This window comes from Rhyacophila brunnea, unplaced genomic scaffold (genome assembly GCF_057557595.1).
Source record: "Rhyacophila brunnea isolate RB1 unplaced genomic scaffold, BYU_Rbru_1.0 scaffold_18, whole genome shotgun sequence".
Classification (NCBI taxonomy): Eukaryota; Metazoa; Arthropoda; class Insecta; order Trichoptera; family Rhyacophilidae; genus Rhyacophila; species Rhyacophila brunnea.
Window position 1 is genome coordinate 34,550,222 of NW_028232837.1, and position 17,350 is coordinate 34,567,571.

The 17,350-nt window shown below is 29.2% G+C and overlaps 1 protein-coding gene across 1 annotated transcript in view; it reads right to left on the reverse strand.

Annotated features, from left to right (window-relative positions):
* Cad89D (cadherin 89D) overlaps positions 1-16,318 on the reverse strand; it is a 194,530-nt gene extending 178,212 nt beyond the window's left edge. Inside the window, exons 1-2 of the mRNA XM_085945290.1 lie at positions 16,259-16,318; positions 10,001-10,272 (exon numbers count right to left, since the gene is read on the reverse strand). Coding sequence (XP_085801416.1) covers positions 10,001-10,115 — 115 coding nt within the window. The 5' untranslated portion in view covers positions 10,116-10,272; positions 16,259-16,318. The remainder of the gene's footprint in view (positions 1-10,000; positions 10,273-16,258) is intronic.
* Between the last annotated feature and the right edge of the window lie 1,032 nt (positions 16,319-17,350).

A 17,350-nucleotide genomic window follows, 5' to 3' on the forward strand; every position in this document is an offset into this window, starting at 1 on the left:
CTATTTCATGTAATAAAAATACTTTATGCAGTCATAAAATACATATAAAGGATAATAACGCTTCAAAATTATATAAATAGATTATCTACAACTTTTAAGGAATGTCTTCTTTTAAGGAAATCTCGTCATAAATTATACTAATAGTTTTGTAAATGCGTTTAAAAATTAATAAATGTAAAAAATCTTAACACCACTGCACATTTATGTACTAAAATATGACTATATTCTAAAACATTAGAGCGAGAGGTTTAAAAGAATACTATTTTATGTAATAAAAACACTTTATGCAGTAATCAAATGTTTAAAATAAATATAATGGATAATAAGGCTTCAAAGTATGTAAATAGATTATCTACAACGTTTAAGGAATGTCCAGGATCATGTTTTGAAAATGGCATAAAAGCTCCGTTTTGACGTACGCTGAGCATGTGGCTCGTTAAGCAATCTGTTAAATACTAGTTACTCCCAAACGTCCAGGGTGCTAATATTGGTTTTTGTGTTTGTCAATCAATGTATTAACAAATAATGGTGTTTATTTTGATTCCTAGGTGGCTTTGAGATCTTTCAATTGTTTTAACGTAAATGTAATATTGTAAACGGCCACAATGGGCGTGCGGCTTAAGCGTCAACCTATAACGTCATGGGTCCCAGGTTCAAATCCTGAGTCTGGCAAGTACACATATTGTTTTTCAATTTGTTTATGAGTCAGAGTATGGAAGGTTGGGCAGGTGGCTAACATCCATTTCTCGAAAAAAAAAATGTTAATACAAAACCTTTACTCTGTGGAAGCCCATTTGATCTTATTAGGATCAAACATGGTTTCAATCCGAGGGATACAAGTTTGAATAGATTTTTTATGTGACATTATTTGAGCTAATATTTAAGCTGAATAGAATAACAATGCTATAAAGACATGTACGTGAATCTAATCTATAGGTACTCAACTGTTTTCGAAGAAAAGCAATTTGTATAAGCAGACTCAAGTTTATATGAGCAGGGCCATAACTAAGGAGCATTATTATTCTTATGTGTCCATTATTACTTTAATGTTTGCATTGTATACTTAGTTGCTGATTTTTATCGGTATGTGTATATTAAAAAATCAAAATACATACAAATAATATAGAGATAGGATTATGCTGTAATATTTAAAAAAAAAAATATTTTTTTTTTATCACAATAAGCGGTAATAAATTGGCATTAGTAGTTATGCATGATAGAGCCTCAATTTAGATGCACAAAACAATTCAAAAAAAGTTAAGTCCTAGTTTGTATTTAAAGATTAAATTTAATTGTATAATTCAGTTACAAAGGAATTTCATTCAGCCAGATATTGCCGAATAGAAAGTGTGAGAATTATTGGAGTCATAGCCGGCCTTTTGAAGTTTTTTCTTGATAACTTTGGTTGAAAACAAACAAGTGAACAATCAATATAAATAATTGTTAATAATTAATCATGCATTTATCTTCTTTTTAAAACATTCACAATAGAGCTGACGTAATTTTTTGTCAACAGTGTTCAAAAAATAACAATGATAGGTAAGCTAATTCTCATATTACATAAATTCTTAACGAGTGTGCATCATGATTTTTTTAATACTTTAAAAAGTCCTGTAACTAAAAACTTACCTAACCTAACCTATTTAATCATATATAAGGCGATAAACAACTCATTACAAATTATGTAATATGCATTTTCATAGTGTCAATTATAGTACAATAAGTAAATAGCTTACGGCAAATGTGATTAAATTAAATTAATACTGTCAACCGAGGGTACTTGATGTACTCTATTTTTTTTTTAGAATTATTAATAACCAAGTCCTTGCTTTTTCGTACAAGGTGGTTGTTAGTAATTTTGAACAATCACAAACATCCAAGCTTTAAGAAAAACACATAAATATTGTGTGTCCTGACCGGGAATCGAACCCAAGAACTGTCGGGTGGAAGGCAAGCGCCTTACGCACTGCACAACGAGAGCCGCCGATGTAATCTAAATTATAATTGATTTAAGTTTTGTACTAATCCATTCGAGTTGTTTTTGCAACCTGGGGGTTTCCTTTCAGCAGTATATAACTTAAATCAATTAGAATATTACAATATATTTTATTTCCAATGTTGTTTTGAGGCATGTGAGATAAGTAATAAATGCTTGGGTTTGCAATAAAATATGCATTATTGAAGAAGAGTTATTAGTTGAATTACCAGTTGCAATATCTAATAATAAAAAAAATAACAATAAAAGACAAATTTGTAGTTTATTTTTAAGCGCGTATCAGAATAAAAAATTACGACTTCATTGATAAAAATCGTGATAAACTTTGTTGTATTCTCTTAGAGAATTTATAAGCATATCGTAAAAAAATCAATTGTTCTTTTTGTTACGGTAATTTTATATCAGTACCTAAATGTATTTTTTTTAAATTTTATATTACTTAACAGTATCTTTCTTAATAATAATTACCTACCGACTAGAAATGGTATAAGTAATGACAGTTAAAGGTTTTAAGTAATTTTATGAATATTAGCCGTTTAACATGTTTAAAAAAAAACACAAAATTTAGTTAACATTATTTATAAAGTCAATAAAAAAATATCTACCAAGTATTTTTATCTATAAAATTTATTATTTATAATATCTATTGAACTGATGGGTTTTTATAAAGCATTTTAAAAAGCTCTCACCATTTATTAAAGTGACTAAGTGAATGATTAGTGTGTTTTATAAAAAAATCTCGTCGATAGAATATATTAATTATTATTATGTAGCAGTATCAGAATATGAAAGATACACTATAAATTTAAGCTCAAATTTCAAAAGCGACGAAAGATGTGTCAAAATCGTCATAGCTAGTCCCCCCATTTTTTTAATTCAAATAGTTCATCCAGGGTAAGATCGAGTATTGTGATAACACATATTGAAGGTCCAAAATAAATAAAACCGTGCGTAATAAAACAAATTACATTGGATTATTATTTGATTAATTAAATGTTTAATTAAATAAAAAACAATTTATAGTACTTATTCCACTTTATTAATTAAATTTTGTACCGGTTTCGTCTATCGTTGACAGAAAGAAAATTATAAAGAAATTATATTTGATTAATATTACTTGCCTAAATTTTTGCCCTTCAATGAATTTATTATCGATATTTAACAAACCTGAAATTTCAGACTCTATTAACATAAGAGGAAGTAAAAATGATCCATGTTGTTTTAATTAGTTTTAGAGCCCGGGGACCTTGACAGTTGAACCCTTCGGTAAATTCTAGCTTAAATAAATCATCACCGATTTAAATACAATACCTTTATAAAATATCATATTACAATAATTTTAAATTAAAGTAGATACAATACCATGGTATATTATAATTACAATATACGTCCATTCATAGAATTCTTAAAAAGAAAGCGAGTGATGTATTGTCATGTCCTTGAGAATTGTGCAGTAGTTACCATCGCACGATCCAGTTGAGTCACCTACATATTATAACATTGGCCAGGGGTTTTAAATAGCTTGACAGTAAACTTAAAGATCAGAATTATGAATTTATAACTGAAATTCTATGTAACATAACGTGGTTCAAAATTCTAATGGATAAATTGTTCGTTATTTGAATATATGCCTCCATGAAAATGTTTAATTGTTTGTATAATACTGTTTTAAGTATTAGTATGATAAATTTCTAAGTGTTTCTTTTTAAAATTAATAAGCAAGTAAATTTTATGTATCAGAAATATTGATTCAATTATTTAAAATTCTGTACGTATGCTGATAATAATAATATTATTGTAGTTATGAAATAATATATTAAAAAATGTCATCTTTTTGATAAGTAAAAACTAGAAAAATTCAAATTTATTAATCAGTATTTTTTGTTCTTCTTTACTAAGAATATACGGTTAGAATTATAGATATTGTAGAGTGAAATACTAGACTCTCCATTTTCTCACATTTTAATCATATTTAAATAATAATCAAACATGATAACTTATATGAAATAATATTATTATGTAGACTAACGCCACCATAAATTTATATTACATAAATTCTCATCATTTACTTTAATAGGATTATCATCTTATACTTAAATTTCCGGTAAATGTGACACAATTATTTACATAAATGTAAAATTTTACATATATAACTTAATGATAAGTAGTGTTGCATATTATTCAATTATAAATATGTAATATGTAAATGTGTGTAGGGATGTGTTTGCGAATTTCGTTTGACGTAAGCGTACTTTATGACCAGTTATTTTTTTAAAAGTTAACTATGAAAATCTAAAACTAAACTGTATTTGTACGTCAAGAAAAAAATCCAACATGCATTTGTTGGCTGTAACAAAATGGATGAGGGTACGAGTCTCACTACGTATCAAAATAATATTATGTAAGTATGTACCCGTAGCAAAGGGTGGATGTAGGCTGTGAAGATCCACCATAAATAGTACACATTAAACTTTGTTAGTCATACGTATTTGTTTTTATTGAACTAAGACTACAATTTACAGATGGTGTTGTTTAGTTTTTAAAAATCAATTAAAACATGCCTAAGACAAACCATACTAATTTTGGTATACTTTGGGCAATAAGACAAAATTGTGCACACGTTTTCGTTGGATTAATAATACATAATATTATACATATTATTGGCTATTTTTTTATATTCGTTAACCCCTGCCTAACCAAATTGTAATAGATAAAAAATATCATTCTATCTATAAAACATCCAAATTTATGTATGATTTTATTGTAGTCTTATTTCAATGAAAACAAATATGTATGACTAACAAAAATTATTGTGCACTATTTATGGTGGATCTCAACAGCCTAGCTCCATCCTTCGCCACTGGTGTGTACCATCATATATCAGTGCCCTAAACGCTCCGGATTCGATTCCACGTGAGGTCACTATAATTAATATTAATACGATGTTTTCAAAGTCTGTGTGTTTGTAATTTTTTCGCTTCTATTGCTAATTTATTGTAGTATTAAAAAGAATATATGTATATTTATATAATTAAAAAAAATATTTTCTAATGTATTTCTTATTTAAATATGTATTTTCAATAACGAATCCTGCATTCTTAAATCTTATTAATTTGTTGTCACACAGCGAGGCAAGGAGAGGTGCATGTTGGGCATCGCGCGAAAGGACCGTAAGAGAAACGAATGGGTTAGGAAGCAGACAAGAGTACGCGATGTAATAGAAGTTGCACAAACAGCTGAAATGGAGATGGGCGGGGCACATTGCTCGCCGAAAGGACGGCCGCTGGACAAATGCCGTCATCCAATGATACCCAAGGGGTACAAAACGGCCACAGGGTCGACCTAAAAGCCGCTGGATTGACGAACTGGTAAAGTCCGGCGGAAATACGTGGCAGCGAACGACACAGGACCGAGAGAGTTGGAAAAAGCTTGGAGAGGCCTTCATCCAGCAGTGGATTGACCCCGGATGATGATGATGATTTGTTGAATAAATAAAATATTTACAAAAATTAATTGATTCGAATCTTTCAAATCAAATTTCTCAAGACATATAAAACTGGAACTAAATTACTTATTACTAATTAAATTACTAATTAGTATGTGTACTAATCCATTGATGTATTTAATTTTAAAATTAAACGATAATATTAATCTCGGCCCGCAGTTAACCAGCCAGGCATAAGCGAGTACGAGTTAAGGGGATTTGAACCCGACGATTGTTACTGTGCGGATGCTATTGTTGGCTCTTCGTGATAATATGCTCTGCCACCGTGTGTTTTGTGAGAAACGGATCAAATTCTCATACACGCTGCTTTAAGAACAATTTCTCCTTATTGTTATATTATGATGATATGTCAAATGGATGATAAAGGTCAAAAGATAATAATATGTGCTCAATCACGTTGGCTTAGCAGTATTAGTGGATCCAAAAAGTAGTCAAAGAGGGAGCTATTAAATTTTGAACGTAATTCATATAAAAATATTTTTGAAATTATAATTATATATCAAAAATAATATAAAAATGGTTTCCGACCTATTTGGCGCAAATTAATAATTTTATAACTTTCCAAACAAAAAAAAATATAGAGCGTTCATATATTTTTTTGTAAGTATAGGTATTATTATTTATGTCAATCAAAACCGAATAAAATTGAGCAGCATGCGATATTTTCATTGTAAAAAAATGAGTTCAATTCTTTATTCGTACATAATTTAAGAAAACGATGAATATATACTTACTGAAATATGGTTTCGAAATATCTTATAGATGTTTAGTAATCAAGAATCCATCATAAAAATATTATCATGTACGATAAAATCCACATTTGGTCAAAATCGAGAAAAAATTACGCACGTATTCTTTGTATAATTTTACACAATATGTATTGATCTATTAATTCCAAAACGCGACATAACCTTACGAAAAAAAATATTTTAAGTCTCGATTTATTACAAAAAGCGCCAAGTCCGTGTTTCATATTATTTGAAGCTTGGTTGATTTCGCGCGTGTTTAAGTCAACCAATAAGAGAACGTTCAATATTGAAAAGGGCGTCTCATATGCTGTAGCATCAGTGCCACGGAAATATGTGCCTTACGCGGAGTAAATTAAAAAGTGAGATACAAATAGCGCTACGGCCAATTTTATTTTGCCTATATTTATTACATTTAAGAGTTTATCGGCTGAAACAAATTGCCATTTGGTTCTAATTTTGACATAGAATACAACGGAAAAAATAATCTCACGTTAAAACAAATAATTGAAGCTTGAAACACAAAAACTTTGTTTCCCGAAAATATTGAATTGTGGACTTGTCGCTTTTTGTAATTAGACGCCTCAATATGTTTGTAAAATATACACCGACAGTACAAAAAGGCTCGAGATTAGCAAAGCGTGATGTGGAAAGTTGTATGCTGGGCATAATGAGTAACTATAAAATTTATACTAGTCAAGAGAACCACACAAAGTCTCAAGTCTATTAATTAATTGACAATGTTAGCCATCGGTATATTACATAATGATGTATGTTATTTTTTTCTTATAAGATCATCATCATATTTTATGTAACTACAACTCTTGGTGGATCTTGGCCTCCTCTCCGTTTTGGACAATCCAACGCCAACACTTCCCAGTTTATTTGATCAAGTATTCTTAAATCTTATGTGGCGCAGTCCAGTCATCTCAATTTCAGCTATCTAGGTCTTAGACGTTGCGTACATAGCTTGCCTTGTTGGTATATCTTCCGACATTATAATATGCACATGGTTGATCCAGTGCAGTCTCTGCACTTTCATACGTGTTATGATTTTTTTTTGTCCTCATAAAGTGTGTACAGTTTCTCATTATGCCTTGATCTCCAAATACCATTTTGTTGAACAACCACAAATATTCTTTTAAAAACTCTCCTCTCAAAAATATCCATATTTATCTCTTCCTGTTTGCCCAGTGCCCTGCATTTTAATCAATACGTTAATACTGGGTGCAGGAGAGTTTTACATACAATTAGTTTGGTTTTTTTTGAAAGTGCCTTGCTCTTCAGAATCATTTGGAGACCAAAATAGTAAGTACCTGTTAGTGAGGGTGATTCGGCAATTTATTTCGTCGCTTGTGTTGTTTTTATGCAAATGGGACTCTAGACAATTATACACAATTTCAAAAGTATCGACGCCAATGATATTGCTGTTATCATAATTTTTTGCACTGTAGAGAGCTCGCTAAACTTGATAGTTATACCTAAGTAGGGTCAACTAAAATTACCAACTAATTTAAAAGCGCTAATAAATAAATCCAGATAGTATGATTTTAGAAGAAGAAAGCGGTTATAAAAAATGTGGATGAGTATTATTTATTCAAGGTGCTTATGTATTTTTATTCTTATTGCGTTGCATGGTGGTTTTAGCGAATGTCCGCAAAAAAACAAATATTTATCCCATGTTGAATTCAAGTTGCATATTACATCCCAAGTTCATTTCAGTTTAATATATTCATATATCACAAAAACTGCAGAAAAGAACTCAGTTCTAAGTAGTATTGTAACGTAGATGTACATTAATCTACAAAGATGTATTAGTGTTTCTGAGTGAATAGATTCTTGCAGAGTGATTATTATGAACAAAGTATGAATGATAATTGTTACATTGTGTGATGAAGTTCAGGGTAACAAAATTTTACTGTGCGAAGGTATTCATAAATAATGTATACATTTGAGGTACTTTAATATCACATAGATAATATAAATATAGTCAAAGTATTGTGCATACTAATATAGGTGCTATAATAATATATAATTTATAAAATACTTAATAACGATCTGCAACAAAACAATTTAGAATTAATAAGACAATTTTTATTTGTACATAATACCTATTTTAGATAATATTATTATATTTTAGATACTCAAATAAAAAAAAAAGTATTATGAATAAAGATATAGAAAAAATATAAATTATTTAAAATTAAATTTGAATATTGTGTGGCAAACTTCTTAAATATCCTAAATTACAAATACTACCATACAAAGGCATTAACTAAGTGTTAAAAGCTGATGATTTTAAGTTATCACTCTACTAACAGCTGCAACCGTATATAAGTATATAAATTTCTATGGATACGCAATTAAAAAGACCAAAAAAGCACTTTTTCTTATATATTTTTGTATTTTTGCGGGCGGTTTTGTCTAGGTGGATTTGTCCGGGCGGTATTGAATAGAACTGGTACGGGCGCATTTGGTTTGGCGGCAATGTCTGGGCGGTCTCTTGTGCGTATGATTTTTGATTTACAATCTTTTTATAAAATCCAGCATTTGTTCCGTAGTAATTATTGGAAATATTTTTGTTTATATAAATTGGGATAGACTACGCATAAAAATATGAGTGACGAATAAGGTGGTGAATATCAAATGATTTTATAAATGACACATGTGTCATGGATCTGTAGCTACCCTCTGTATAATATCTCCACAATTACAATAAATTGTCTTTTGTTGATTCATCGATACCCTAAGTTACTAATAATGTACTATTGTTAAGAAAATTCGATCGGTGTGACTTCGACTATTACAATGTACTTACTCAATATTATATTATTGATCAACACCAATTTATCCACCCTATCTAGCTGTGTTACTACACACATATTAACCCTTGTACATGAACTAAGCGTCACTAATATTACTAACTTACTATTTCATATTAATACTATTGTAAATGATCCTTGGATTCATATAACTCGGACCATTCAACTTGTTCAAACATAATTCAGCTCTGCTCACCGAGTTGTTTCTCTATTGAGTTCTTTCCCTTTTATTTATACACCATGTAATTGTAAATTGAGTATTGAAGAATAAACATCTCTGAAGATTAACATCCATCGAGTCTTATTACTGACATAAACCTTCAACTGGACCACGTGAAGGATCGGGGCCCGTTGGGAAGGATTTCCGTTGCCGGAAACATAACACATGTTTAGATTACATTGTAAATTTTAGGATATATTCGAGTCATACGTAAGTGTTTATTATACTACTAAGCATATAGAGAAGATGCGATGCGATAATTTTTCTGCACTCTTGGTGTAGGTAGGTAATTAAAAATCGGGGCAATATTGTTTTCTCTTGCTCATTATGAAATTCCGCGGTCACATAAACTGGTGGAGTTCATTTCAATACAATAACATAACATAAAGCGACATGTAAGCATTAATATCGTGTAAAGTGGAGCAATTGTGAATATACTACGGGTAAAAATTATTTTACTTCATGAAATAAAATATACTTAAGTACATATGTTATATTTCATATTGTTTATATTGATTAATAATTGATTGTGCACATATGTTACGTTAATAACAATGAAAAATACTAACAGATTTTGACTGAGACCCTCTTTATCAATATACAATCATTTAATGTAATTACTAAACATAGTATTTTCATTATGTCTGATAGTAAAAGGTACATATAAATATTAATATAAAGTCTAATACAAGATAAATAAATAAATCTAACCTGTGGTTGTTCGTAGCAAACATGCGCAATATATAAAAAAGACGATGCCGAAGTTTGAAATTCTCATTTTGTAGTTGTTGTTCTTCTTTCTCACGTGTTTTATCACTTTTTTCATATTTATTTATCAAAACATTTAAGTTTTAAACATCTTTGTAATATGTCCAACACTTTTAATTTTAAACGTTATTTTATATGTTTTTTTTTTAAATTAAAAAAGCATCCTCACATATTTTTATTTAATTAAACTGAAGTATACTACAGATGCTAGTTTACTATAATAGTAAAAATATAAATTTTGTTGATTATAAGGTTATAATAATGTATTAAAGCTCGTCGATTTTTACTAATAGCCATACAATAATAAATAATTCTAAAATTTTAAAAGGATAATAATAATTATAATAATCTCTAATAATACGAGGTATAACATTAAAAAGAAACATATTGTCTCCAAAGAACAGATAATATATATATAATTCCGATTAGCTATATTCAATACGCTACATTATGTTGCAAGGTGTTGAATGTGTGGTGTCCTACAAAAATGAAACACGCATTATGCACGTGCAATAGTGTGTGTAAATATATAATTAAATGAGCATCAATGCATAAACCGAGAGCAGTTGTTAGTATTCAACGTATGACGCATTATTGACACGTGTTTAAGTTTATCCCAGATTTTTTCTTACTCGAGATTGGTTACTTGCTACTCGTTACCCGTAAGATATTTCAGTTCCGATTATTTCCGAGTATCCCTAGAGAATATTGGTACATTGGAATTATTGCACTTTCAAATCTGGCCAATGCTGATGATAGATTATCTTATTCACAATAATAGTATCCTTATAATATCATTATTTTTCAAATCTTTTCTGTTTGATGTTTCTTGATGATTTTTTTCTGTGAAAATTATGACAACAATACAACAACCCATCTTACAGATTACGTATATAGATAATTTGGTACGTAATTAAGTATAACTTCTTTAGTATAGTGGACTATGTGCGTGGGTGCGATACTCAAGAGATGCAGATTCAATTCCTGCAGGGTGTCTTACTTTTTGCAATAAGATTTTTTCTATTGATTATAATATATTTTCTCATAAGTGTTTTCAAAATTATATAATATGTTTAAAAAAAGATGCTTCCTTGATGTATATAGACGTACTCTATATTTGACTGAAAATTAGGCTGAAATAGTAAGTAACAAATGTTTTACATAACGAATTTAACATTATTTAATGTTCGATAATTGTTGTCATTAATGAATGCTAAATAATAATTTTATAAATAAATGTATAGATACGACTTTCATTTTTCTCTTACGTATCAATTTTCACCTTAGTTTTCATACTTGACAGGAAAGACCAGTTTATTGGACTTTCTTAGACTGAATTATATTACTGTGATTTTAACTTGAAAGAAATTTTTCAAGTGGTATTGAAAATGTAATAGGTTTAAGTGTAGCTATAAATAAATAATCCAATTCAAATTTATTTAAACACATCAACTTAGAGTAATTGATGGAATTTGAATTTTTTTTCGTTTATTCTAATTCTTATTAACTACTTTAAGTTTTGTACTATTATTACATTAACATCGTTTTGTTCCACCTGAATTTAATTCTCTAGCATCTGCCTGCGATGCCTGCCGGATCGTAACGGGGTGCTTGAAATCTACGCTTGTCACCAAAGCTCGCGTGCTTTTAGGAATCACCCCCCTCCCCGCCCACCAAACTGCAGTCCGAGTTGAAAAAGCACCCCAAAAGAAGGACCCGCGACAAGTCATTCATGGGTATCAAATGTGTAAAATAATCCAGCAAAAAGCTTTATGGCGACAACCATTATACCTCTGACCGTCCCACCCGAAGAAGATAGACTATCCGCATGGGAGGCGAACCTAGCCTCTGAGTGTCTCGAAGATTGGGTAAGGCCAGCAGAGCATCTCCCACCCGGAGCCAGACACGAGTATAGTACACGGAAAGCCCTAAACAGACTGAGAATCATGGTAGGGCGCACCCTAGACAACATGGTTAAGTGGGGGTTCTCCGATGACCAAACCTGCGAGTACGGTGAAATTCAAAGCATGGAGCACCTATTTTCATGCAAGGCTTGCCAAGTAAGCTGCAATTTTCACAAGTCCCTACAAGCTGAGGAAAATGGTGATGCCTTCGCTAATTTCTGGAGCGACACATTATAGCTATTGAAGACACGACACGACGAAGAAGAAGATAATAAATATACAATTGACATAAAATTTAGTTAGTTATTACGATATTAAATGATACTATATAAATTGTTTGTAAGTAAAGAATTACCTAGGACTTCGAAGTGAAAATTGATGAAAATTTTGTATACGAAAATACTTGCTGGTTATAAAATAAATACTAAGCGAATGATTGCCTACAATTTACATAAATACACTGAAAAAATAGACACATTCTAAGTATTATTGATTTATGGGCTACCGCTTCTCAATTCATGCTCACATCATATTGTTGCAAGTGCGTTTTTTCGAGAAGTTATTTTAAGATATCAACATTTGCGATGAAACTATAAGTCTTCTGTATTGTAATCAAAATACTAAAATATTATATAAGCTGCGCAAGAGTTATCAATATTAAGCTAATAGTTTTTAATTATAACCAGATAAACGGGCAGATTGACAGTTATTTATAGACAAATAATTAAAATTATTATTTATTAACCTACCTATACATAAAAGAATATCATTGTATTAAATTATGAAAATGTCATAATTAAGACGTAACCAGTCTTGGGGGTTAGGTATTCTATAAAATTTGAAAATAGTACAAAATTATATTGTCCACCAAGCAGTAAAACAAATTATTTAGGTGCTAATATTAATTAAACTTGCGTTCACGTGAAAGAACTTATTTTTAATCGTTTTAAAACAAACTTTTTTAAACGCCAATTATTCTACAATATAGTGATTTATGTTGACAGTTGTTTCTGGAAATGAACCCATACTCTATACTCAAACGATTAAATTTAATAAAATATCGTATTGTAATAGAATTAACAAAATAATTGGTACCTAATATCTAATATTGTGAAGAATATTTTAAATATAAAATAATTAATTGAATATGTTATTGCTTATCAATATAGTTTTTTTTCCATTCCTCTAGCCTTTTTAATAGATTTATTATTATTATATATCGTCACTGTTCTGGCAGAAAACACTAATTCGAAAAAATGACATATTGTGTTAGTACCAAAATATTCCTTATTTTAAACTTTACCGTCTGGAAACCTTCTTAATAAATAAACAGTCTTTATTTTAAAGACACTCTTTTTACGATTACTTAATAATCTCACATGATAAACCATTATTTCAAACATTTTAACGACTTCAAAGTCAAATTACTCAAAACTAGTATTCTCCAGTTAGTGTGTTCTGCCAGAACAGAGACGATATATCCGACGTAGTATGAAATTATAAACAATAGTTGCTTTTGGTTCTGTTATTTCTAGCCTCCACTCATGAGAGTATTTTTAATGTTTTTTCTACCTTGCCAGTTTGGTCCCATGGCAATTAATAATAGTATTTATTATCAAAAAAAAAATATATGCCTTCACTGAGTTATATGTATGCAAATGGGAATTATCTTAATTATTATGTCTATGTGAACCAAGGTCGATTTTTTTTAAATAAAATAATGTACTCACTCAATCAATCCTGAATTCATGTTTGCTTAGTGAATGTTTACTTTACTAACTTAGTTTGAATGCATAATATAACATCATGAAATAAAACTTTGGGTATTAAGAGCCTATGGCGTGGCAATGTAATAAAAGTATGATAGGATATTATGGTCCATACATATCTTAACCAATACGTATGACCTGAAGGTGTTTTAATTTCTTATGATCATATGGCTATGAAGTTTTTATGGATTTCCTTAATTTTTGATTAAAAAATTACGTATTTATATCCATTCAGTATTGAATATAAAAATAATATAAATATATTGTTACCGTGCTCCAACCATACACATTCACAACAATATAGATAATCAGTCTTCAGTAATCAGTGAATTGATTTTAATTGCGTTTTCATAATATAAAATAATAATCATTAAAAGAAAAGTTAGGACCGCTATGTTTTTGGATAGCCATTCGTTTTAATCATGAGCCATCCGTTTTAAGCGCTCTGATTATTATGTGGGACCAAAGTAATTTTTTCATTCTGCTGATAAATTATACAATTTAATATTATACCTTATGATTTTTATTACTTATTAAATTAAACCAATGAAATATAAAATTTTTCATTATATAACAACAAAGGCTTAAAGATTATAATGTAATGTCTATACGATATTTTAATTAAAATAAACTACCCTTGATGGAATTAAAAATTGTTTCAATGAACAAAATAATAATTTTAAATACCTTTTATTATGTATGTATTTTTAAGACAATATTTTTAATCGTTTTTTATATTAATCACATTGAAAAAAAAATATTTCTAAAATTTACTCTTTCTATTCTTTGAAACAAAAATATAATGATAAAATTATGATAGCCTCATGCAATTTTCTTCTACTAAAATATTTTGTTATATTAGATAGCTTTATAATATTATATATATATTGGTTATTGTATAACAGGTGACATATTTTATTATTTAAACGAACTACTTATTTAGTTTTGCCACATGATATGGAGAAGAACTTATTTGGGTATTACTCCAAAATCCATTTAATTACAATTGTACAGAATACGAAATATTCGAAGAGAAATTTTATTTCAAATTGTTTGTATGGAGAATGTTTAAATATAAAAATATATATGTGTACCTATGATGACTTAGCAATAAATATACATAATAAGAATGATAGTGGATATAATATTATAATTTAACTGAACATATATTCAGAAGTTTATAAAAATGATGTTTCATTTTATATCATTATAATACGATAAAAATTGAAGTTTTTTTTATATACCTAAGAGCTATTTTGATACTGTCTTCTGGGTTTAATCGATTGCTGTATTTACGTAAGTTTTGTTTTTAGTATCATGAAAATGGATATTCATCAAAATACTTTTTTTCATTTATTTACAGTAAAACCTTGTTAACAAAACACTATCTGAAAGTTTGAGCATACTAACAAAAAAATCGTTTATAAAAATTAAGTTCGCTGCACTTACTAAATAATATTTTTTATGAATATATATTTTATTGAACCCCAATATTTTCATTTTCATCCCACTTTTGGTCGCCCCAGGTTTGTTGTGATTAATTATTCTAAATTTAAAAAAGTGATCTAATTATATTATTCACTGATATTATAGAAAATAAATATGTCATGTCAACCAACAGACACCCGCGCGTAGTCAAATATCACTACTTTGTAAAGTCGTGTATACACGGTTCGATCAACTTATTAAATCTCAAAACTCAAGCATAAAAATGTAGATTTAGGCAAATATTCAGTACAATTACTTGTATTAAATGAAACGAAGATAATTAATATAATAAATAAGTATTTAATCAAATCATATATTGTTTTATATGTATACACGATATAAGGGGGCCAGTTTAGTAGATGGTCATGAGAAAAATATTTGATAATAATTTAGAAAATTCGAGGCATGCTAATTATTTTCCCAACTAATTAAATTAAAAATAAGATCCTAATGGATTTAAGTTTTGCACCATTTTATTTCAATCGTTTTTTGCGCCCCGAGTTTTGTCTTTTGGCATCTTCAGGCAAATACACACTGACAACGAATACAGGTAATACTAACTTATATAATAAATTAATATAATAAAGTAGGTAAAAACTTTTTCACTTAAGACAAGGATCACAATAGAAAATATAACAAAAAAATTATGAATAGTTGAAGTGTTTGTAAAAAAACCCCTATCACTAATAACACAATCAGCATGCGTATAGATTGTCAAAACACTAATAATAGATCATTATATAACAATCAATATAATACTACATTCAAGAGTTGTAAAATCGACAATACTGGGAAAACAATAGAAATGTATTAGGAATTTACTGTAGTTGATAATACAAAACTTAAATCCATTAGGATTTAAATTTTATTTAAATTCTATCAAGTACCCCCCCCCCCCCCGGTCGATAGTATTATTATTAAAAAATAAGATATTAATAATTTATAAAATATATCTTGATTGATTAAAATAGTTTTAGAAAATTATTGTACGGCTATTTAAAATTTAATTCTATCCAGCAAATGCTTATACAATTAACCACTTTCGATAAAATTGTCTCTTTTTAGTTCTAGTTCAGTTGTCACTAACACTTTTTTATGTTGATATTGTTTACATTTATTTTACTATAGATGGCGTTACACCGCACTTGTTGAAATACCGTGTTAGTTAAAGTTAACCGGATTGCGACTCCGAAAGTTAACGGAACAAGTAGACTTGTTGAAGTTCAGCGTGTAACTAACTGGCCGATGGTACTTCTTACGTCGCGTCTTTGCTGTGTTGAGAAAGCACTATTACTTACCATTGGTTGTTGAGGAAGACCCACCACATTTCAAACTGTGGAGATATAAATATAATAATTTACGTGTAATAAATATTGATTTCCCTATGTACGCAATTTAGTTTATTTTATAACTAAAGTAAAAACATATTATTTGCTGTTATATTATATTTGTTAATACAACAATATTATTGCTTACCTATATTCGGACAGTGGCAGTTTAAATTGAAGCATTAAGCTTTGCTACAATCTTTATTAGAGACGTGTTCTTCAACCGGAATGTGAGAAAACCTTATTGCATTAATTGTAAAGGACCTCCATACTCATACATAAAATACTAATTTTATCGGTTATATATGACGTAACAGATACGACTGTGCGTCAATATGTTTACACAGTGAAATGATTTGTAAAAAAATATTTTCATTAAATATATTACTTTACATACATAAACTTAAAAACACCACAGATATAATATATATCCACTAGAAAAAAATCAAAATTGAAAAGAAAATCTCGAAGGGAGTAGTATCGCACCAATATGCTTTAACCAGTTAAGCTAAGTGCCTCCTACCTAATTGCGATAACCTAGTAGGTCGTAATTGAAATGCTTATCAAACTGCATTATTATTGACTATCGCTTTGTGTGTTCTAAATCGAAGAGTATTAATTACCTTAATTACCAACCGACGTCCGATTGGCGTGATACCAATGGACATACGGATTCAAACGCAGTCTATATCAGTCAGTCAGTATATTTTTCAAATGTGATATTTTCTAGTGGGTATTCGCTTTGGATTTTCAAGTTATGTATGTTGAATATTTCGAGGGCTTAGTGTCAAACAACACTATCTA